At 49.0% G+C, this 24,260-nt stretch overlaps 1 protein-coding gene across 1 annotated transcript; it reads right to left on the bottom strand.

Annotated features, from left to right (window-relative positions):
• Positions 1–12,215: 12,215 nt before the first annotated feature.
• On the bottom strand, positions 12,216–23,870 carry TRIM63 (tripartite motif containing 63). Its single transcript, XM_028113994.2, has 9 exons — positions 23,712–23,870; positions 22,682–22,854; positions 19,510–19,678; positions 18,657–18,752; positions 17,259–17,492; positions 16,498–16,520; positions 16,036–16,160; positions 13,675–13,776; positions 12,216–12,226 (listed from the first exon to the last, which is right to left on the bottom strand). The coding sequence occupies exons 1-9, from the start codon at positions 23,868–23,870 to the stop codon at positions 12,216–12,218; spliced, it is 1,092 nt and encodes a 363-aa protein (XP_027969795.2).
• Between the last annotated feature and the right edge of the window lie 390 nt (positions 23,871–24,260).

The following is a 24,260-nucleotide window of genomic DNA, read 5'->3' as shown; positions in this document are numbered from 1 at the left end:
CCTGATGCTGGCTGGCTCTAAGCCACCTCGCCTCTTTCAGCCTCTGCCCCTTTTCCTCTGTTTGCTAGGGCCCAGCTGCCATCTTGATCAGCGGGCAAACGTGTTCCCATGCATCTGAGTGGTCAGTCCTCCCCCTCCTTTTTCCCACCCGGTCTGGCCAAATAGCATCAGGCTCTACCTGCTGCCAGGGGACACCGCCACAGGAAGTGCCATGCCGTTTGCCACTACCCCTTTCTGTGGTAGGACACCACCAGGAGAATCAGTTGCCTCATATAGGTCTGGTCCGTTCTCAGCTCAGCAGAGCTCCTGAATGAAATGGTGACCACGAGTGGGACCTCCATTCTCTTTGGCGAGGGCACCCCTTCGGGGATCGGCAGCCAGTCTTTCTCACAATGGGACCCCCTCTCTTCCTTTGGACTCACCTTGGGCTGTGTTCTTAAAAGCTGGACCAAATTTGACAAACTCCCAGATCAAGAGATATGACCCTCTCACGGACCTCTTTCTTATAATACTATTTTCCAGCTTGACCTCCTTTGCTGAACTTAAATGGTGGGAAGTCCCATATAGGTCTTGTTCAGTTTCATAGCCCTAAATCAGGACCTTGACCTAAGAGCCTCTTACAGAATGTGTTTGACTGCTAACCAGCCACCTCCTGACATATTGGATGCTGACTCTTCTCACTGTTCCTCCTCCCAATAGACCCAGGTTCCTCTTGCTGTCTGTGGGGGCTTCTCCCTCATTCGTTTCCTGTGTTCATGGCTATAATAATTGGAGCCAACTGTGGTTAGTCTACCTCCAAACAAGGACTTTAAGGAATATTCCCAAGCAGCTGCCAAAACTCCTTCTGTTTCAGGGATGCTTCCTGTCTTCTCCGGCCTGACAGGGACTGCCTATTCCCTCTTGTTGGTGAAAAAACATGGCGTTTGCTCATCTGTCCGAACTGGTGAGCTTTAGAACCAGGAACCCTCTTTTTCTGCCCTCTGGCAGCACTTCATCTCTTCTGCCTCCTTCTCCTCCTGTTTCAGCACCACCTTGGGTGCCGCCTGCATAACTGGTTCCTATACCATCCACCGGCTCCTCCTTCTACCGTCGCTGTCAAGGAGTGAAGAGCACCCCCTCAGACTTAAACCGCCCACTTCAGATTTCCCCACCAGTGCCCCAGTTAAAAACTGGCAATGGGGAACAAATTGATTGACTTTTAAGTGAACCCAAGTGGAACGTAAGTCGGTATTTAAATTAATTAGAACCTTTATTCTACCAAGTTTTGCTGAAGGTCAAATAAGCTTGTGTTATCTCTGTTGCAATTTGTCAGCAAAATGATGACTTAAAATGATGGTTAATTTTTCTGTCTCAAAGTTTTCATGGGTAATTGTTAAGATAGTCTTTGGTAACCTGAAACTTTAAAGTTTTGCTTGGATGATAGATTGGATTGAATTCATCGGACATCTAGGTCTTTTCCAAATAGAATGGAGTGCTAAAGCATTGATTACTGAATGTAGGTTTGTGGTTTTGAATTCTTATTGCAGAGGAACTAAGGATATTTGAAGAATAGGCTTTGTGCTTAATTGATTCATAAATTTGCCATCTAAAGAATTCTGATGTAGCAGTTCACAATTGGCTACTACTTAGCTTTTGCTGGAGACTAAGGATCCTAACAGTTCAAAATTCTGCTAAATGTAATTAAGACTGATGGAAATAAGGGAAGCAACTCTGTAAGCAGGAAAGTAAGAGATGTGTAAGAAAGATGTAAGGAACGGAAATACATTTTTGTTGAAGGGAAAAAGAAAGTAATTTTGTCCTAAAATGAAACCCGTTGTTTGGAGAGAAATGGCTTGGGACAAAATCCGAATGCAAAAGAAAGTTGTGGAAGGTTTATGAAGGGAAATCTTTGGAAAGGAATTTTATGTGTGGTCAGGACAAACTAAGATTGAAATGAGTGAATTTTATTTTATTTTTTAAAGATTTTATTTATTTATTTGACAGAGAGAGACACAGCGAGAGACGGAACACAAAGCAGGCGGAGTGGGAGAGGGAGAAGCAGGCTTCCCACGGAGCAGGGAGCCCGATGTGGGGCTCGATCCCAGGACCCCGGGATCATTACCTGAGCCGAAGGCAGACGCTTAACGACTGAGCCACCCAGGCGCCCCGAAATGAGTGAATTTTAAAAGTACACTGGTATAAGATTGAAATTCTGCTTTCTCTCTTTTAAAGAGACTAAGTTTTCTTGGATTGTTGGTCTGTTGTTTTTTTTTTTTTAAAGATTTTATTTATTTATTTGAGAGAGAGAATGAGAGATAGAAAGCACGAGAAGGAAGAGGGTCAGAGGGAGAAGCAGACTCCCTGCTGAGCAGGGAGCCCGATGCGGGACTCAATCCCGGGACTCCAGGATCATGACCTGAGCCGAAGGCAGTCGCTTAACCAACTGAGCCACCCAGGCGCCCGGATTGTTGGTCTGTTCTTGATAAGAAAATGTAAACAAAGTTGTTTTTTCTTTCCTTTGTCTGCCCAGAAAAACCAGTTTCTATGTTTTGTCTCTAGCAGGTCTTTGATGATCTGAAATCCTATTTAGACAGGTGCTTTGAAACTTTCTACAGTTTTTAACAAACTTCACTGAGATTTGATGTGTCACAGAAATAACTGAATTTCCTTGTCAACTGCATCATAATGAACTCTCATATCAAGTCATTAACAATGTCCATTTCTGAGTTCTTTGTCATTTATAGTTATTGTTCTGATGCTTTTGCAAAATGTGTTTCATATTCAAGGAGATTCATAAAAAGGGCTTTTGACAAATACAGGTATTTGATATCTTTAAGATCATAAAACTGAAATGGGTAAGAATTTCCAGAACTAAAAAGCTGCATTCAAACTGAACAAAAATTAGTAACATAGAACTAAATGAACTGAGGAAAATGATTATAGTTTTTGTGACTCCTCTTTAAAATATTGCTGGCTCGGGCGCCTGGGTGGCTCAGTCGTTAAGCGTCTGCCTTCGGCTCAGGTCATGATCCCAGGATCCTGGAATCGAGTCCCACATCGGGCTCCCTGCTCCGCGGGAAGCCTGCTTCTCCCTCTCCCACTCCCCCTGTTTGTGTTCCTGCTCTCGCTATCTCTCTCTGTCAAATAAATAAAATCTTTAAAAAAAATTAAAAAATAATAAAAAATAATAAAATATTGCTGGCTCGGAGGCACCTGGGTGGCTCAGTCGTTAAGTGTCTGCCTTGGGCTCAGGTCATGGTCCCAGGATCCTGGGATTGAGCCCCACATGCTCCCTGCTCCGTGGGAAGCCTGCTTCTCCCTCTCCCCACTCCCCCTGCTTGTGTTCCCTCTCTCGCTGTGTCTCTCTCTGTCAAATAAATAAATAAAATCTTTTTAAACAAATTAAAATATTGCTGGCTTTCTTGGGGCACCTGGGTGGCTCAGTAGGGTTAAGTGTCTGCCTTTGGCTCAGGTCATGATCCCAGGGTCCTGGGTTAGTAGGGCTCCCTGCTCAGTGCAGTCAGCTTGTCTCCCTCTCCCTCTGCCCCTCCCCCTGCTCATGCTCTCTCCCTCTCTCTCAAATAAATAAGATCTTGAAAAAACAAAACAAAACATTGTTCGCTCTCTAATGTTTGCTCTTCCAGATTAAGGAAACTTCCTCCTAAGATATTTAAATTTTGTTTGTTTGTTTTTTTATTTTTTATTTTTATTTTTTTTAAAGATTTTATTTATTCATTTGAGAGAGAGAATGAGAGAGAGAGAGAGAGCATGAGAGGGAAGAGGGTCAGAGGGAGAAGCAGACTCCCCGCTGAGCAGGGAGCCCGATGCGGGACTCGATCCTGGGACTCCAGGATCATGACCTGAGCCGAAGGCAGTCGCTTAACCAACTGAGCCACCCAGGCGCCCTGTTTGTTTTTTTTAGATAGAGAAAGCGCACATGCACGCATACACACGCACACGCATGCACACATGCAAGCAGGGGGTGGGGGGCAGAGGGAGAGAATCATAAGCAGACCTGATCTGATGTGGGGCTCGATCTCACGTCCCCAAGATCATGACCTGAGCTGAAATCGAGAGTCAGAAGCTCAACCGACTGAGCCACCGGGTGCCCTGAAGCACTTAACTTCTCTATCTGAACCTTCTGAAATTCAAAAAGTCTCAGTGAGTATTCTTTCATTCATGGCAATCATAGTTATTTTCCTAAGTTCAATAAAAATCTCTTCTCCTTGTAACAGGACACCATTGGGAACATTGGTTATTTTACAAAGGCGTTAACTGGAGTGTCATTTTTGAGAGAGACCTGAATAGACTCAGATATCACCAGACAGCTCTAAGGAAGTAAGGCTGACTTTATGAAACATGAAGCCAATAAAACCCCTTGAAAATTTGACCTGATACCTGCTTACAGGGTTCTCAGAAACCTTACCAGGTGAGTAAAGAATGTCACTTCCTGGTAGGTGCAGGAACCTCAGGATATTTTGGGGACCTCGAGAAGAGGAATTTGCCCAAATCCACAGGTATCACAAGCATGACTGATGGCAAGTATTTGGTCTTGGCTTCTGGCCTAGAGAGGCTACTAAAAGTTCAATTGAGGTTCCTTATAAAGAGTTCCAGCAAAGCAAAAATTTTTTTAAGATTTTATTTATTTATTTGAGAGAGAGAGAGCACATGAGAGGGGGGCGGGTCCGAGGGAGAAGTAGACTCCCTGCTGAGCAGGGAGCCTGATGCGGGACTCGATCCCAGGACTCCAGGATCATGACCTGAGCCGAAGGCAGTCACTTAACCAACTGAGCCACCCAGGCGCCCCAGCAAAGCAAATTTTAAAAGATCTAAATGATCAATCACTACTCTTGCTAAGCTTCTGTAAATGATTAGGTCAAGTTTGTTAAAATTGGACTTGTTTTTCAAATGAGTTTCTCTCTTTTTTTAAATTTTTTATTGTTATGTTCATCACCATACATCGCACCATCAGTTCTTGACGTCGTGTTCCACGACTCATTGTTCGTGCATAACACCCAGTGCTCCACGCAGAACGTGCCCTCCTTAATACCCATCACCGGGCTGACCCGTCCCCCCACCCCCCTCCCCTCTAGAACCCTCGGTTTGTTTGTCAGAGTCCATCGTCTCTCATGGTTCGTCCAAATGAGTTATTCTTGATTTGCTTATCTCTGGAAATAAGGGTGATTTCAGAGAGAAAAATAATGATTCCATAGCACACCTTTGTGGATGTTAAATCCTAGCTCTGCCTGTCTCTGGATGTTTGCTGTTTGCCTGAGCTAGACAACTTGGGGTAAACTTCAGAGAAATTGCCACAGTAGCTCATGTATAGACAATCTCTGTGCTTGTTATCCTGTGGGGATAATAACAGGACCCCATGGACATATGATTATTTGAACAACTGGAAAATGGAATGGATTCCCCAACAATCGTATAACCCAACTAGCACCTTGACCAATTCTGTGTGGCCGGGATGACAAAATGGCTCCCTAAAAGCCAGAGTGTACCCCACTCCATGTGGTTAACTATGGACTTGTAGAGAAAATAGATGGCCCCACTTTCCTTATGATTGGACTGGATGATACACTTCTGGATGCCCATACGCCGGACAAATGTTCTACCATTTGACAGGGATTCCTCATAATTAGGATATTGTTAAGGCTAGACCTCAAATAAAGAGGGCTTCCTGATGGTTTTATCCCTTAGCCATATTTGTCCCAAGAACTACATCTAACAATATAAAATTGTAAATGGAGGCTTTAGCCAAGCATACAACAGCCACCTTTAACCAAACCCAACTTATAGTCACCCACAAATTCAAAAGGTAGCCCTCCAAAACTTAATGGCCCTTGATATCCTGACTGCAGCTCAAGGAGGAACATACTTTACTAAAACAGAGTGTTATGTATATACTCCAAAGGACAAAATGTGACAGGGTTACTAACTGACATAAATACTCAAAATGGGGGGCGCCTAGATGGCTCAGACGTTAAGCGTCTGCCTTCGGCTCAGGTCATGATCCCAGGGTCCTGGGATAGAGCCCCGCATCGGGCTCCCTGCTCCGCGGGAAGCCTGCTTCTCCCTCTCCCACTCCCCCTGCTTGTGTTCCCTCTCTTGCTGTGTCTCTCTCTGTCAAATAAATAAAAATCTTTTTTAAAAAAATACTCAAATTGGTGCTTTAAAAGATCTCTCTCTCCTTTAATGATTGGTTAAACTACTGGACTTGAGGAAGATTCTTGTCAACTATCAAAGGACTCTTAGTTGGGCTTCTTTTTCTTTTTGTTATTCTAATTACACAGTATGTTATATCCCTAGGGCAAACTGTCTCCGCCATTAATGACCATCAAAACCAGTACAATCCAAAACCTGACCCCTCTTTCTCAGGTAACATACATCCAAAACTTACTTCCAGGGATTGAGTATACATACCTTAACACTCTTTGCAGGACAAAAAGCCACTTGAACCTGTCTGGGCCTGGCCCCATCAAGTTCACTTGACCGCTCTAATAGCAGAAAAACATCACGGCTTCTCCCCGTGGATCCATCTTGCCAGAATCAAGACTGCTCCAGCCCTGGATAAGGAGCCCTCCTCTAAGTACACTGTTGGAGATCTACACCTGTTCTTCAAATGACACACCTAGAGGCTTAGAGACCCATGAATCTGGCCCATTGCTAATCCCTACTCTCTTCCATTCAATCATTCTATGATATTGTCTTAGAAAACTCCCTAAATACTTTCCTCCTGAAACTCTCACCATTTCTCCTTTCCAATTCCAAGACTTTATTCTTGACCTTTTCCCTCAGGGTGACCTCTCCAAATTTACTTGGTCAGAAATCATAACTTACCTGGAGCTGTCCCCTCCCTTGGTGTTCTGCTCTCACAATACAGTCCTCACCCCTTTTGGGGCTAAGCTTTGTCTTTCTCATCATAACCTTCTTTTGGTTTCCTCCTTCTGGGGCCATGCAACGCAAGGATGGTTTTCCTGGAAAGAAACCTCCTCATGACTACTCTAACTCCTTCCCTTCTTAGGACCCCTGGCCTCAATACCCCTACTCCTAATTATTGGTCCCCCTCTCTTTAATCTCTTTGTTAAATTTGTCTCTTCTAGAATCCAACAATTCCCCCGTTGATGGCTCAACAGGGATTCCAACCCCTACCATAGGAGGGTCCCCTCCCCAAATCTCATGGACCTGGCCGCCAAGGAATTTCACTCAAATCGCCTATCCGCACATTAAGATAATACCATGCTCTGGTATATAACTGCACAGACCCCCTGATGGACTGACAAGTTTAGGTAAGGACATCTTTATGCCCCTCATTCAGCAGGAAGAAGCTACTGAAGATGAGACCTCCACCTAAATGCCAAAGATTTGTCATTGTCCATCTGTCGGGGTGGGGGGTGGGGGTAGAGGCCACTTTTAGGCAAACAGGCTTGAGCGATGGAATGTCGAAAGGGCTCACAGCAACCACCTGGCTGAATACAGACAGGCCCATCAGGCGACCCACCTCAAAATACCCATAGGCCCGAACTAGCCAATGCGCTACCTACAACGAGACACAGCTACCAAAAAGGGGGAAGAGTCCATACATCACCACACCTCATCTCCCCCTTTATAAACAGCTACCACCCACTGCCCCCTTGCAGACAGCCTCACCTCTGCTCCCTTGTATTCAGTAATCAGTAAACTTCTATCTCCTTTGTTCTGCGACAGGTGAATTTTTTTTTCCATTCTTTTTTTAAATTTTTTATTGTTATGTTAATCACCATGTATTACATCATTTGTTTTTGATGTAGTGTTCCATGATTCATTGTTTGTTCATAACATCCAGTGCTCCATGCAGAATGTGCCCTCTTTGATACCCATCACCAGGTTAACCCATCCCCCTACCTCCTCCCCTCTAGAACCCTCAGTTTGTTTTTCAGAGTCCATCATCTCTCATGGTTCGTCTCCCCCTCTGACTTACTCCCCTTCATTCTTCCTCTCCTGCTATCTTCTTTTTCTTTTTTCTTAAAATATGTTGCGTTATTTGTTTCAGAAGTACAGATCTGTGATTCAACAGTCTTGCACAATTCACAGCGCTCACCGTAGCACATACCCTCCCCAATGTCTATCACCCAGCCACCCCATCCCTCCCACCCCCAACCACTCCAGTAACACTCAGTTTGTTCCTGAGATTAAGAATTCCTCATATCAGTGAGGTCATATGATACATGTCTTTCTCTGATTGACTTATTTCACTCAGCATAACACCCTCCAGTTCCATCCACTTCGTTGCAAATGGCAAGATCTCATTCCTTTTGATGGCTGCATAATATTCCATTGTGTATATATACCACATCTTCTTTATCCATTCATCTGTCGATGGACATCTTGGCTCTTTCCACAGTTTGGCTATTGTGGACATTGCTGCTATAAACATCGGGGTGCACGTACCCCTTCGGGTCCCCACATTTGTATCTTTGGGGTAAATACCCAGTAGTGCAATTGCTGGATCGAATGGTAGCTCTAATTTCAACTGTTTGAGGAACCTCCATACTGTTTTCCAGAGGGGTTGCACCAGCTTGCATTCCCACCAACAGTGTAGGAGGGTTCCCCTTTCTCCACATCCCCGCCAACATCTGTCGTTCCCTGACTTGTTAATTTTAGCCATTCTGACTGGTGTGAGGTGGTATCTCATTGAGGTTTTGATTTGGATTTCCCTGATGCCGAGCAATGTTGAGCACTTTTTCATGTGCCTGTTGGCCATTTGGATGTCTTCTTTGGAAAAATGTCTGTTCATGTCTTCTGCCCATTTCTTGATTAGATTATTTGTTCTTTGGGTGTTGAGTTTGATAAGTTCTTTATAGATTTTGGATACTAGCCCTTTATCTGATATGTCATTTGCAAATATTTTCTCCCATTCTGTCGGTTGTCTTTTGGTTTTGTGGACTGTTTCTTTTGCTGTGCAAAAGCTTTTTATCTTGATGAAATCCCAATAGTTCATTTTTGCCCTGGCTTCCCGTGCCTTTGGCGATGTTTCTAGGAAGAAGTTGCTGCGGCTGAGGTCGAAGAGGTTGCTACCTGTGTTCTCCTTTAGGATTTTGATGGACTCCTGTCTCACGTTTAGGTCTTTCAACCATTTGGAGTCTATTTTTGTGTGTGGTGTAAGGAAATGGTCCGGTTTCATTCTTCTGCATGTGGCTGTCCAATTTTCCCAACACCATTTGTTGAAGAGACTGTCTTTTTTCCATTGGACATTCTTTCCTGCTTTGTCAAAGATGAGTTGACCATAGAGTTTAGGGTCCATTTCTGGGCTCTCGATTCTGTTCCATTGATCTATGTGTCTGTTTTTGTGCCAGTACCATACTGTCTTGATGATGACAGCTTTGTAATAGAGCTGGAAGTCCGGAATTGTGATGCCGCCAGCTTTGCTTTTCTTTTTCAATATTCCTCTGGCTATTCGGGGTCTCTTCTGGTTCCTTTTTTTTTTTTTTTTTTTAAGTAAGCTCCATGCCCAATGTGGGGCTTGAACTCACAACCCTGAGATCAAGAGTTGCATGCTCAGGGTGCCTGGGTGGTTTAGTCGGTTAGAAGTCTGCCTTCAGGGGTGCCTGGGTGGCTCAGTCGTCAAGCATCTGCCTTCAGCTCAGGTCATGATCCCAGGGTCCTGGGATGGAGCCCCGCATCAGGCTCCCTGCTCTGCGGAAAGCCTGCTTCTCCCTCTCCCACTCCCCCTGCTGGTGTTCCCTCTCTTGCTGTGTCCCTCTCTGTCAAATAAGTAAATAAAATCTTTAAAAAAAAAAAAAAAAGAGCCTGCCTTCAGCTCAGGTCATGATCTTGGGGCCCTGGGATGCAGACCATGTTGGGCTCCCTGCTCAGTGGGGAGTCTGCTTCTCCCTCTCCCTCTTATCACTGCCCCCTGCTCGTGCTCTCTCCTCTCTCTCAAATAAATAAAATCTTTAAAAAAGAAGAAGAAGAAGAGTCACATGTTCTATAAACTGAGCCAGCCAGGCGTCCCGCCTCAGGTGAATTCTTGTCACCACCCGCACCACCGACTTCCACCCTGTCAGTCACCCCACATTTGGGGGTCCTCATCCTCTCAGGAGAGACACCCCATTTAGACACCACAATTGATTAAAAAATAATAATAATAACTTGAGAAAGGACTGGAAATGAGAGAAAATTTTGAAAATTCAAAATTAGGGACTGAGTTAGCCTTGGAAAAACTCCCAGAAGTGAAAATGGGCAGAGGCGTGATGGGTTTATTTTATTTTTTTTATTTTTTAAAGATTTTATTTATTTATTTGACAGAGAGAGACACAGCGAGAGATGGAACACAAGCAGGGGGAGTGGGAGAGGGAGAAGCAGGCTTCCCGCAGAGCAGGGAGCCCGATGTGGGGCTTGATCCCAGGACCCCGGGATCATGACCTGAGCGGAAGGCAGACGCTCAACCAGCTGAGCCACCCAGGCGCCCCAGAGGTGTGATGGGTTTAAAGCACTTTCATACAGGGAGCTCCACAGGACACTAGTTCTGGACAATGTCACATGAACGAATAAGCTGGGAAATGCTGGGTTAAATACTCAATCCACCAGGAAATATCAAGAGGCAGCATTTCAAACACCATGAACTAGATGTTCTGATCATTGTCTAAGGTTAAACAGTTTTCTTTATGGCAGGACTGCTCAGAGCCCTTACCTTGCTGAATGTTGAAAAAATGGGGCAGACTCTGCGGTGTTCCTCAAATGTATAAGTTGCAGTGACTCAGACCCAGTAATGTGCCTCCTCGGATCCTCTCAGCCTGACCTCTCTGCTGGCCCCTTGGCTCCTTGTTCACGGAGACCCTGGATGCTACTTCGGCCTTGGTCATGGCCTCATCCATCCCCTAGCTCTGGTGGCTGGCTGGCTGGCGTTCCCTGCATTAAGTCTGGGCTCCCGCCGAGCCGCTGTTGCGCCCCCTGTGGTGGTAGCAGCAACAGCTCCAACCTAACTGCGCCCCGGAGGCTCTGCTCCCTCCACCTGCAGTCGGGTGGGCCTTCGAGCCTCCCCCTTCCCCCGCTGCAGCTGCCCCAAGGGGTCAGGTGGTGCCACCTGGCAGGTGCAAGGGAATTAACACTCTGGGAGGCCGACTTCCATCCTGAGACAAAGACGAAATTCCCTCCCCCTTCCCTCTGATGCACTGCTTTGAGCCGTGCTGTGTTCTTTATGACCTGCTAGAAACATCTCACATGACTGAGCGAACCGCCGTGGCGGGGGGGGGGGGGGGGGGGGGGGCGGGGGGGGCTCTTGGTGAAGCTGTGGCCAGCTCAGTAATGTCCCACATCGCATGTGCTTCACTCCTTTCCTATCCCGCTGCCACTTCCCTTCACTCTGGCTGCCCCCTGGGGTCGCACCCAGGCTTCAGCATTGAGGCTTTGCTTCAGTCTCAGTGTTCTGGAGAACCAGAGAACAAGGCATTGAACCAGCTTCTTGAGGACCCCCTCTCAGGGCCAGTTTTCCATGGCGCTCCCATTGGGAAATGCTAGTTTAAAGAATTTCTTCTTTGATGGGATGGAAACCGACTGAGCCTGCAGCACACATCCAGTCAGGCCCTCTGACCCCCACCCAACGCCCCCCGTCCACCCCCTCTCTGAGCTCTTCTCTCCAGAACAACAGGCTGAATGAAACCCCCAGCTCTTTTGGTAATAACAGAAAGAGAGCACTGTGCATTTATTGAAACAACATGTAACACAAACTCAGTTGCCATCCACTATGTCAGGGATGGGCATTGACACCGGTACAGCACTTTCTAGGCCTGTCAGTGCTACCCAGCTCTCCCTCCCGGGAAAGGAAGAGGGCAGCTTTGTCAGCCTGGCTTCCCTCCCCTCTTTCTAACACCAGCCGGTCACACAATGACCAGGCATTATCATACAAAAGTTCCTTTACAAAAAGCACCAATTGGCATACATATACAAGTATATACAAAAAAAATCACATTTAAAAAATGTACAAAATATTCCATTTTGCACCAACGTAGAAAAGTGTCCTGTGTGGTTGTTTCAAGCATGTTTCCAATTCTGGTTCAGTGGCTGCTGGATACAGCAGTGGGGGTCCTACTACTAGTCCCTGCTCTCTCCCAGCAGAGAGAAGACACGCCTTCCCATTGCCCCTCCAGGGGCCCCGACCCCTCCCACCCTGGGCCTGTCATCAAGGCAGCTGGGCCCATCCCCACCCTCCCCAGTCTCTTTGCATCCAGAAGGTCTCTCCCTCATCCAGCTCCTTACTGGTGTCCTACAAGAAAAAGACAAAGAAACACAAGGTGAGACAGGGCCCGGGGGGGGGGGGGGGGTCGGGGGGAGTGGAATCCAGGGCTTACCAAGCCCCAGTGACAAAATTATCAGACTCCAGTTCCTGCCTGGCCTCTGCCTTTTTAAACCAAAATAGAATTTAGTTGTCAAAACACCATGGATTGCACATCCAATACAAAACTCCTGTATTTTTCAACTGGATTGGAATTTAGTTCCAATAGTAACTTGGCTTGAAAAATGATATTAGCAAACGTGCTAATTAGCAAACACATCCTTTCTATGCGCCGCTGTGCTAAATGATGATCTCATTTACTCTTCCCTAGAATCCTTTGAAGTCAGTAATATCATGCCCCCATGTACAGATGAGCAGCCCCAGACTCAGAAAAGTTGTGAACAGCCCAAGATTATACCATTCGTCTGTGGGAAAGCTGCGATTCAGAACCCAGGCTCTTAACCACGCTCTGCAGCTCAGAGAGTTTTCTAAATGACTTGCCCGAGGGCACGTGGGTGATCAGATGCCCCCAGGGGCCCGCGGAGGCCGTGACGGAGTAAAGCCTGCAGGCTAACTGCGGTGGGCGGAGCAAACTGGCAAAGGGGGCGGCCCTTGCCCGGAGCCAGCTCTCTAGGATTAGGGAGGGGGGCGAGCATTGTTCTTCCCAAATTTTCACAAGAAGGTGGAAATCCAGATTCTTAGTTGAAATTTCCTTAAAAAAAAAAACAAAAACAGGGGTGCCTGGGTGGTGCAGCCGGTTAAGCCTCCAACTCTTGATTTTGGCTCAGGTCGGGATCTCAGGGTTGTGAGACTGGGCCTGGAGCCTGCTTGGGATTCTCTCTCTCTCTCTTTTTCTCTCTTAAAAAAAAAAACCTGCCCGCCCCCATCTCCTAATTTTTAAAATGTTGGCAATTAATTTCAAAAAAAAATTTTTTTTAAAGATTTTATTTATTTATTCATGAGAGACAGAGAGAGAGAGAGAGAGGCAGAGGGAGAAGCAAGCTCCCAAGGAGCAGGGAGCCCGATGCAGGACTCGATCCCAGGACCCTGGGATCATGACCTGAGCTGAAGGCAGACGCTTAACCATCTGAGCCACCCAGGCGCCCTAATTTCAAAAATTTTAAATGTTGTGTTGGCCAAACAAAAGATCTCAGTGGGCCAAGCCTGGCTCCTAAGTCCCTTGTCTTTTATGTCTGTTATACTGTATTTTGCCTTCCACTCAGGAAGGTCATTTAGATATAAAATGAGAGCTTTTTATTATAAATAGTTTGGGTTTTGTTTTGTTTTGTTTTCTCTAAGGATAAAGGGAACGGGACTTTACCCTCAAAAGGTATAAAACACATATTAGGACCATCACCACAGATCGGCATCACCCCCACAGTCCAGCACAGGACTTTGCCCACAGTCAGGATTTCATGTTGTTGAATGACTGAACGAACGAACGAACAAATGAAGGTAGATGAATTTCTTACCTTCTTCCTTTCTCTCTGTGGACTCTTCCTGATCTTCTTCTTCTTCAATGAACTCTTCCTCTTCCTCATCTGTGTGACAAAGAACAACTGTGTTAGGATGGGGCCAGTTCCTCAGAGGAGCTGCTCCAAGGGGCACCAGGCTGGAGACAGCATTCATCCAAAACCCTTCCCACACCCAGTTGGGACCACATGGCCATGCGGTGACATCTGTGGCCCCGGAGGTGATGAGCTTGCCATACCTAAGCTGCACAGAGGCCCTCTCCCTCCTCCCACTGGCCTCCTCCTTCCTTCCCACACCCTCCAAAGGAGGGAGGTTCAACACACCCATTTGTTCTAGTAGCAACAGCAGCATCTATCTCTTGACTTGCCAGTGACCAGAGGGGACTTTGGGGGAAGCACACTTGGTGCTTCTGCACATCCCCCAGTTAGACAGAGACACCTCACCTGGGAAGAATGGACTCCCTGGTTCTCAGGGATCAGAGTCCTTGTCTTGGAGGAATTTGCTCAGCCTTTGAAATCTGCTTGCCTAGCACTCCTTGTCCAGTTTTCCTCATTCCACAGCCTACAAAGGGGTGGCTGTGGGGTGGGGGCCACTCCTGGGGCCATCTCCTTGATAGCTCTCTGAAGCTGACAGACGGCGACCTGTGTCCTCACCTTCCCATCCTGGGACATCACCTTCAAGCTCCACTAACAGGGAACTTGTCTGTTCTCCATCCCCCACCCTCTCCCAAGCCTCTTCCTTAATGCTTTGGGCCCCTGAGGGGGTCACCAGAGAGCCAGGGCATTTGTCAAGAGTGTGTAGGGAGAGGTTTGAAAGAGTTCATGCCTCCAAAATGTCAGCTCAATTTCCAGCTACATAGCTGGGACCTGTGCGTAACTCAGGGTTTTTTGTTGTTGTTGTTTAATTATTATCACAATTAACTGCTCTTAGCAGCATCTGCCGAGCACTTACTATGTGCCAAGTGTTGGGCCAAGTGTCTTTTGTGTGTGTGTCTGCGTGTGTGTGTCTGTGTGTGTGCGCGCATGTGTGTCTGCACGTGTGTGTGTCTGTGTGCATGTGTGTGCGTGCGTGTGTGTATCTGTGTATGTATGTCTGCGTGTGCGTGTGTGTCTGCGTGCGTGTGTGTGCGTGCACCAAACGTCTTACATGCATTGTCTCATGGAATCCACCTCAGGGTCTTGGGAGCCGGATGGCCCTTGGTGGAGTCCTCGTGGGCTACTTACTAGCTGTGTGGCCTCCAGCAAATTACTGACCCTCTCTTGGCTTTACTTCCCTAATTACACAATGGAAATGACGATAGAAACTACCTCATAAAGTTAAATGACAGAATATAACGAGCAGGGTATTTTGGAGCTCTGAGCATAGCTTCAACACCAGATTCGGAAAGCTTATGGGACACAACACGAGACGTGCCAGTTCTGTCTTTCTCAGCTGGTCCTCGGAGCATCTCCTCTCAAAGCAATACAACACCTAGCAAAATTGGATCTGCTCTCTCTCTGTTGCCAAATAGCTACCTCGCAACTGTGTGCCCTTGAGCAAATTATTAAATCTTTGCTCTTCATCTGGTTTCCTCATTTCCCCTTATTACTTTTCCCTTATTATTGTTATGGTTGTGTTGTTATAATTATTATAGGTACTCTATGATAGAGTAATTGCAAACAGAAATGAGGACATGATACAGGTAAATTAAGGTGCCCGAGTATCAGAGATGGCAACATTAAGAAGCTGAAGCTAAGACCAGCCTGAGGCAGTAACAACTAGTTGTTGTCTAGTACCTGACAAACTCCTCTGCATCGCTCTCTCTCTCACTTTTTGCCAGAGCACCATGATGTGGTCATTATTAATAGGACCACCTCTAATTTTTAAAGGTAGAAAATGCAGTTCAGGGGCACCTGGCTGACTCAGGCGGAGGAACATGCAACTCTCGCTCTCAGGGTCATGAGTTTGAGCCCCATGTCGGGTGTAGAGATTAGTTAAAATAAATAAAAATTACAAAAGAAAAAGAAAATGCAGCTCAGAGAGGGAGAGGGGCTCACCAAAGTTCACACAGATAACAAGTGGTAGAGCCAATATGTGAACTCAATCTGCCTGACTCCAGTTGCCATATGCTGTGTTGCCCCATGCCTCCCTGCAGTGGATCCGTACATAATTTACTGAGCAAAATTATGTGCCAGGTATTGTGCGGGCTCTGGGCTCATGCTGAAGTTGGCCATATGAGTTTGGCTGTTTGCTATTGTACCTGCCTCCAGGTGGGGCTCAGCGGCAGGGAAGCAGATTGCCAGGGGTGAAGGAGGGAAACAGACGTATGCCACCACCACCTCCCTTACCTGTCCCAAAGTCGATGGCCTTCAGGGCGTCTGCTATGTGCTCTAAGTCCAAAGTGAAGTAGTCCATATTTTCAAAGCCCTGTTCTGTCTTCCCCAGCTGGCAACCCTTGGAAGCTTCCACAATGCTGTGGGGGAGGAAGAGAGAAAGAGGGGGGCAGGATGAGATTTCTGGGCCTCAGTGAAAGAAGGGGTGTCTTAGCTCCAATTCATATCAGTGCACGTATGTGTGCCCACACCCTTGCCTTGCACCTAGATGCTCCCCCTGGAGGGTGGGGTATTGCCTCTCCAGTCACAGGCAGAATGGGGGGGGGCAAGAAGGCAGGGGATGCAAAGGCCAGGAAAGCTAGCCTGGGCAAAGACCCTCCCAGCCAACCTAATGCAAAGGGGGAGGCCCACTGGACAGAGATCAGAGGCCCTGGTGGGAGCTGGGGCCTTGGATCATAGTCCTGGAGAGACACTGACCTTTTGATGAGTTGCTTAGCACTCTGTGGGGAGAAAGAGAGAGCAAAGGGTTAGGAGTACAGAAGAAGTGGCCCCAAGAAATCAGCAAAACCAGTGATGGTGCCACAGATGGGCCCTTGGTGCCATTCCCTAGCCTCGTTGGGACCTGCTCCCTGCCCTGAGTTGAACAGCACTTGGGTCTTTTCCTTCTGTTCATGGACTGCACAGGTTTTGGGCATCGCTCTAGAACCCTTCCATTGTCATGGCAGGATGCTTGGATTTTCTGGGTATCATTCTAAACACTCTTAAACCCCCCAATCTCCAAGATGAGAATCATACCCTAATCACCTTTTTATACCCAGTCTCTAGCCCAAAGCCTGGTCCACAGTATATGCTTAGGAAATTTTTATTGAGCTGTGAAATCTTATCATTGATCCTCTTATGTACCACCCCCCCCAACCCAGCAAGCTTTTCTAGGGCAGGGCTGTGTCCCATTCATCTCTGTCACCTCTGCCTCTGTGGCTGACTAATAGAATGTGCTCAGTGAATAGGCTCTATGTGGACACTGCATTTTGCACCTTACAATGCCATTTCACAAACATCTCTTATGGGATCCTCACAAAATCAGTTAAGAGGAAAGAAGGGAGGAATCATTGCATGCCCATTTTATAGATGAGGACACTGAGGCTTAGAGCTTTAAATGGCTTGATGGAGCATGACTTGCACTTTAGTCAGAGCCGGTGAGTTGAAGTGACTGCCCACAGCCTCCTCATCCTGCTCACCATGAGGAAGATGGCCCCGCCAGGCTCGTCCAGGGACTGGATGGCCGTCTCCACCAGCTTAGTGGACTTGTCCAGCTGTTCCTGGTACTGCTGGATGAGGGCCTCGATGAAGCTGAGCTTCTCCTCCTGCTCTCGCGTGATCCGCTGCAGCAGCTCACTCTTCTTCTCATCCAAAATGGCATACAGTACATCAAACTTCTGGCTCAGCTCTTCCTTCACCTGGTGACTGTTCTCCTGGGGACAGAAATCTCAGAGTCACACCCTGTGGGGTCCTCCTCCCTATCCCCGGGTGTGCTAGGAGTCACAGGTCTGAAGCTGGAAGATACCTTGCTACACCTCCATTTTACAGAAGGCGAGATGAAGGCTTAGAAAAAGAAAGCACTTGCTGAGGTCTCATAGCTCCTTAGCAGACCAGTAACGTTTGGAGGCTGGTGTCATGGAGAAAGCTAGCCCCCTCCTCAAAATTAGAGACTCCAGGATCAGATGGGGTGATTGATTCTGGGCCCCCTGTGTGCTCCCAAGTCACTCTGTCCCTCCCCCCGGCCCCCATTTTAGGATCAAGACTGGATTCAGGAAGCTCTGCCTCAGTTGGTCCTAGCAGGGGTGGAGAAACAGCTCCTCCTCCTTGAGGCTCCCTTCTCTCCAACACAGACACTGCATCTTAGTTTCCTTACCTGTAGAATAGGCATATCGTCAGACTGGAAGCATCTCATGAGTAGTAACTATGCATCCCTCCTTCCTTTGAAACCATCCTTCACACAACTCTTCATCCACCAGGAGTATGATGATCCTTTCCCCCCAATCTCATCTCCAGGCCCCACCCCAAGTGGAGATGGAAAATTATGGATGCTTTTGCGGAGATAGAAAAGTTTCCTTCTGCCTCCGCAGTCTATCTACTCACAGTGTGGTCCCTGGACCAGCAAGCTGGGCAAATCCCGCGAGTTTGTTAGAAAGAAATGCAAAACCTCATGCCTCCCTCCAGACCTACTGAATCAGAACTTGAATTTTAACAGGATCCCGGGGTGATCTGAATGCACTTTAAAGTTTGAAAAGCTTTAGTCTACCACACCCTGAAGACAAGGCTCTGAAATCTACCAGTGCTGAAGAAATACTAAGAATTATTGCTGGGATGCTCCTTGAAGTCAGGAATCAGGTCTGTCTTGGTCACCACCCCATCCCCAGAGCCTTTGATGGGGCTTGACACACAGCTGTGTTCCAGAAGCATTTGGTAAATGAGTGGATGAATGGATTAGTTGGTCCGCACTCCACCATCCCCTCTTGAACACCCCAGCCTCCAGGCCCCAACCAGTAGCTACCACTCCCAGGTGAGCCTTCACTCCAGAGACCAGGCTGCACCGAGAGGCTTCGGACCACAGACAGAGCTCTTTTCCCCCTCACCTTGGTCACTCGACAGGAGTCCTCCAGCTGAGTGATGATGGTCTGCACACGGTCGTTCCCCGCCACCAGCATGGAGATACAGTTACTTAGCTCAGTCTAGATGGTGGGGCGGGGCGAGGGGGGGGTCGGATCAAGAGAGGAGAAACAGAAATAGTCTCAGGGCCTGTCTTCTCGGGAGTGGCACCCTCCTTCCCCTCTCTGCTAGAAAGAGCCTCTTTCTGAGGTGCTGCTCAGGTCCAGAGCAGAGAACATCAGGGAGATACTGCATCCCTGATATTACAAATGAGGCCCAGAAAAGTGGACATGAGCAAAATACAACAGCAACGTACTGTCAGAGGAGGAGTTTGTTTCTAGGAAAGAAGGGATGCAGAAAAGAAATAGAGTTGGAGAGTTCTAGAAGAGAGAGATCAAGAGAAGAGTGGGAGGCAGGGAAAAATGTACGGAAAGAGGGGCCACCGCTTACTGCATGGGCAGGATGATGGGACTCCCACAGGCCTGGGGGCCCCGGGGGAAGGTTCTCGGCCACTTTCTGCCGCAGGAGAGGTAATCAGCACAGGAAGAGGTATCTGGGGCCCGAGGCACCCTGGGATTTAGAAGTCGTGGCCTGAGAGGACCCTGGTGGCCTGACCCAGGGGTCTGTTCTCTCCCCTGTGGCCACACCCAGGTGCTCTCAAGTGGTATAAGTATAACCCATGAGCTCAGCCACCTCCCTCTGTGGCCTGGGAAGTCCCTCCAGAGGGACTATTCCTGAAAGGCCGGCTCAGCAGAGGGACAGGGATCAAATCCACATCCTGAATCATTTGGCCGTGCCCCACAGGCCCAGGCTGGGGGTAGAGGCAGGACTGGCCAGTACCTTCTGTCCCTGGAAGACGCTCTGCAGCGGGGCCACCTCACAGGCCTGGTGAGCCCCAAACACCTTGCACATGGAGCACGTGGGCATCTCACACGTGAGGCAGTAGATGTTGATTTTCTCGTCTTCGTGCTCCTTGCACATGGGGTGGCTGCCCTTCTGCAGGGGCCGACTGCAGTGGAGAAGAATTGCAAATCAGACCGGGGGCGGGGGCGGTGTCCAGAGTCCCTGTCTCCTCTCCAGCTCCAGGGGGCCACCCCGGATCTAGAGCCTGGGCCCTCAGTGACTGGCTTCCCCAGTCCTTTTCATTTTCTGGAGACCCAGAAGCAGGAAAGCCAGCGACACCAAGACTGTCCTCAAATCCTCGGACTCCGAGGCCAGTGATGGAGTTGGCCTTCGGCCCCACCAGAGCCGAACATGGGAAAGCTTATAGAATCCCAGGGTTGGGACGCGAGACGTTTTTGAGAAGAGGAAACTGTACCCCAGAAAGGTGAATTGACTTGCCCAAGGTCACCCATTAAGTCAGGGCGGGTTGGGGGGGCAAGAGCGCACTTGCTCTAATTATAGTCCCCATAGTGCTTGGTTACGGCAGGCCGGACTCTGAGCAAAGTAATTTATACTCATGGCCTCACTGATTTCTATATTTAATCCACCAGGCTGTAACCACCATCGAAGCAGGGAAACTTGCTGGTTCTTCTCATCTCTGCTGTGTATGTGTGGCAGGGAGGAGGTGGTGATTCAGTGCAGGTGGAGAGAATACATCAGTAAGCATGCCATGAGGGCGGCCCCAGGCTCCGAGAAAGAAGAAATGTGTGGGCCCCAAGTCACACGACCAGAACCCGGGCAGCCCAGGGATGGCTAACAGCTCAGCCCTAGGCCTTGACTTAAAGTCGAGAAGGTTTTTTTCCCTTCCTAAACACACATTCTTAGAATGTTTTTCTCCCTCGGTCGCATTCTCTACTTAGGGACTCCGGTATGTTGTGTTTCTCTCGGGGCATCAGTTACTTCCCATCTGAGGCTCAGTTTTTGGGGGCTAAGTCCTCCCTCCCCAGCTAGACTCTACACTCATTTAGAGCCAACCCCATGTCTACACTGCTGCTGCTTTCCCAGCCCCTAACCCAGCAAGCATCTCACAAATGTCCGTGGTGACTGTCCCCCGCCCATGTCAACGCCTCTGAACAGCCTTGCACAACTGGTCACACCCCAGGCATTATTACCTCTCCAGGTTCTTAAATAAGTCCCTTTCCAGACTTATCTTTCATCTTTGAGCCCAGGGCCCCTCCTGCTGGCAAGGGGTCTCCCTTTGCCACCTGGCTCTACCCCCGCCCGGGGAGGGGAGGTCCGGAATGGCAGTAACTGCAGAGGTGAGGTAAGATCCTGAGGGTCTGGTGCCCATGCCCACTGCCATCCCCGATGCCCATTCTCCCAAGCCCAGGCATCAGCACCTGGGTTCAAATCCAGACTGTTCTGCCACTCACTCATTTTGTGACCTTGGGCAAGTGATTTCACCTCTCTGAGCCTTGGTTTTATCCCAGAGCTACTGGGATGTGTGTAGAGCTTAGCACAGAGGAGACCCTCCAAAAAGGGCAGCTCTCCATGCCATTCGACTATGAGGAAAGGCCCCGAAGTGTTCAGACATAACATGCTCTTCATAGGTCGACCCTTCGGGGCAGGGGGCTGCCATACTTAGGGGCCATATTGATTTTATTATTATGAGAATGATCAGGGGCGCCTGGGTGGCTCAGTCATTGGGCGTCTGCCTTCGGCTCAGGTCATGATCCCAGCGTCCCGGGATCGAGCCCCACATCGCGCTCCCTGCTCCGCGGGAAGCCTGCTTCTCCCTCTCCCACTCCCCCTGCTTGTGTTCCCTCTCTCGCTGTGTCTCTCTCTGTCAAATAAATAAATAAAATCATAAAAAAAAAAGAACGATCAGCACTCTATCTGCACTTTTGTAATGTTGAACTCTAGCAACACAGAGGCAATACCAGTTCAGAACGTTCACCATGGAGTAGTTAGACAGGCTCCCTCCCAGCTTCACTGCTTGCTGAGTAGCCCTGGGCAAACCTCTGACCCTCTCTGAGCCTCCATTTCCTCACTGGAAAATGAGGGTAAGAATGCCAAATGGATTACTGTGAGAATTAAACGGGGGTCATGCACGGAAAATGCTTGGTACGGCGCTGAGACACAGGAGGTGCTCCATAAATATTTGATACGTTTAACATTTCCCATCAAAACCCTATTTGAGAGTCACAATAACAAACCTTACCATCCTCTTCTGCAGACAGGGAAAATGAAGTCCCAAAGATTCACTCAAGTTCCCACAGTGTCTTAGTGACAGTCGGACTCACCAACGGTTCGCCCGGTGAGGGCTTTTTCTCCCTAAGACTGGTCTGTCCCTTGTGCTTGGGCAGGACACAGCCTGCAGGCAGCACTGGGTGACGGTTTCAGACCAAAGGGCCTGAGGGCAGGAGCCTGGAAGTCTTGTCCGGATTAGTAAAGAGCCCCCTGGTGGCCGTGTCTCTCCCCGGGTTGAGGCCACACTGCACAAATTGCATTCCCACAAGTTCTACCCAGGATGGAGCTGCTATTTCACAAACAGGGAGGCTTGGGGCCAGATCTATGAGGCTGTTCTCTGCCATTTCTCTTCCCGGCTGGGAAAGCTTGGGCAATTGACATCACCTCTTTGAGCCTCAGCTTCCTCAACCGTGAAACAGGGATGATGAAAGTCATGACTGGTCCACAGGATTGCTGTGGATCAGCAGGAGGAAGCTTCCCCAGGGCCCGTGATGACAGCTATTACCTTCACTATAGAGAGACCCTGCTGTGTTCTCTCTGGGCGCTTTTCTCTGCTTGTCGCGGCCACTTAGCTGGCCCCAGTGCGTCCCTCTCCCTGTCACATCTCGCCCTTCCCCTGGTTCCTGTCTCAGTCTCTCCTAGGAGGGCAACCTAATGTGTGGGCTCTTCCCGTTCACTGAGTGACACTGAGAGCCCGTGCTGGGGGATAGAGATGAGCCTCTGCTCTGCCCAAGGAAGAGAGAGATGGCTCTCTGGACTGGGGAGTGTAGCTTTTGCAGCCAGAGCACTGGATCCCTGGCAGATGGGAAGAAGCCTGGGAGAGCTGGGCCCAGACCGGCTGGGGAGGAAGGATGGGCTCCCGGCAGCCAGGTGGACTGACCTGGAGCACTCCTGCTTGTAGATATCAATGATGTTCTCCACCAGCAGATTCCTCTGCAGGCCGTACACTCCATGACGATCCATGATCACCTCGTGACGGCAGGAGGGGCAGCGGAAACGGCCTCCAGACATGGACACGGAGCCAACCCGGTTGGTCCAGAAAGGATTTGCGGCCTGCAGGTGGCAAGGGCAGAGGTGAGGCCTGGGACAGTCTCCAATTGTCCTTCTTCCTGCTTCCACCAACCATTCATGTCAAACCATTTGACCTGGAGCTCCCCATCCTGAGATGAGAGCCAGCCCACTTACAACGGGGAGCACCTGAGAAACACCTAAGCAAGTTTCGGAGTCAGACATAGGTTCAAGTCACGGTTATCCTCTGAATGACCTTGTTGCCCCAAGCCTCCAACCCATTCACTCAACGGGCATTATCATTAGACCTAGCTCATAGGGCTGCTAATTCAAAGAAAAAATTGTGAGACAACATTTTGTAAAGTGCTTCTGGGAACCTTGAGTCCTGCCTCCCTGCCAGGCCACTCCTCCCTTTCCTTTGTTAAGGAGATGAATCCCCTCCAGCCCCATATTATAGGGAACCAGCCTCAAAGAGGGAAGATGCCTCTACTGCCCAGGGCTTCCTGGCCTCCCTCCTCCTCCTAAAGCTCTGGGCCGCCTGCCACCAGGGAGCTGGCTCCAGCCCCAGGAGTCTGGTTTCTCTCTCCTCTCCGCCTGCCTCTCCCACTTATCGGTTGAGGCATTTGACTCCTGATTGGAGAGTCGACTGCGGGCTCAGGGCAGCGGTGGGGGAGCTATGGGCAGGGTGGGAATGGGAAACAGGCGTCCTGGAGGAGGAATGGGGCAGCCAGAGCCGCCGCCCCTGAGCCCCCTTCAGCCCAGAGGCCTCTGCAGGGGCTTCGCTCTGGACGGGAGAAAGCCAGCCCTGGTTTAGAAGTCCTGGACTAAGAGGCAATGGCTTTCACCCCAGGAATACTGAGCGGCCACCTGGGGCCCAGGACCTGGCACTGCCCGGCACTGACCTGGAAGATGTCATTGGCACACTTCCGGCAGAGGTTGTGCTGACAAGGCAAGATGACCACCGGCTTGGTAAACATCTCCAGGCAGATAGGACAGATCAGCTGCTTCTCCAGGTTCTCCATGGGGTTCCCATCCTGGATCAGGCTTGATTTATAATCCATATTGTCAGGAGGTGTGGGGGTTCACCTGGCTGCCTCCTTCACCTGCCTCGCTCTACGTAGACCTGGGTTCTTGCCTTTGTCATAAAATACCCACCCAGAGCCTCTTTGTCTTCTCCTGGTGCCCGAATTCTGTCTTGGTCTGAGGCCCCTCTGATATTTATAGCTGGGTCTCGGTCACATGAGCCCCAGGAGGGGACCAGCTGAACATTCCGATGCCAAGTGGCTGGCTGGGGCTTGAGTTTCCTCCAGGCCTGAAAGACAGGCCCTCTCAAATCACATGTAGGGATGAGCAATGGCTGTTCTCCCGAAGGAGGGTCGTAAACAAGAACAGCCTGTTCGTGGGCAGGCGTGGCAGGGAGGACAGGGTACCCGAGTTTTCCCCAGAAACTG

This window comes from Eumetopias jubatus, unplaced genomic scaffold, assembly GCF_037043125.1.
Source record: "Eumetopias jubatus isolate StellerSeaLion01/CBP00866 unplaced genomic scaffold, mEumJub1_p1.0 scaffold_4, whole genome shotgun sequence".
NCBI lineage: Eukaryota > Metazoa > Chordata > Mammalia > Carnivora > Otariidae > Eumetopias > Eumetopias jubatus.
Note: the sequence above shows the minus strand (reverse complement) of the source record. Positions and strands in the feature narration are given on the sequence as shown.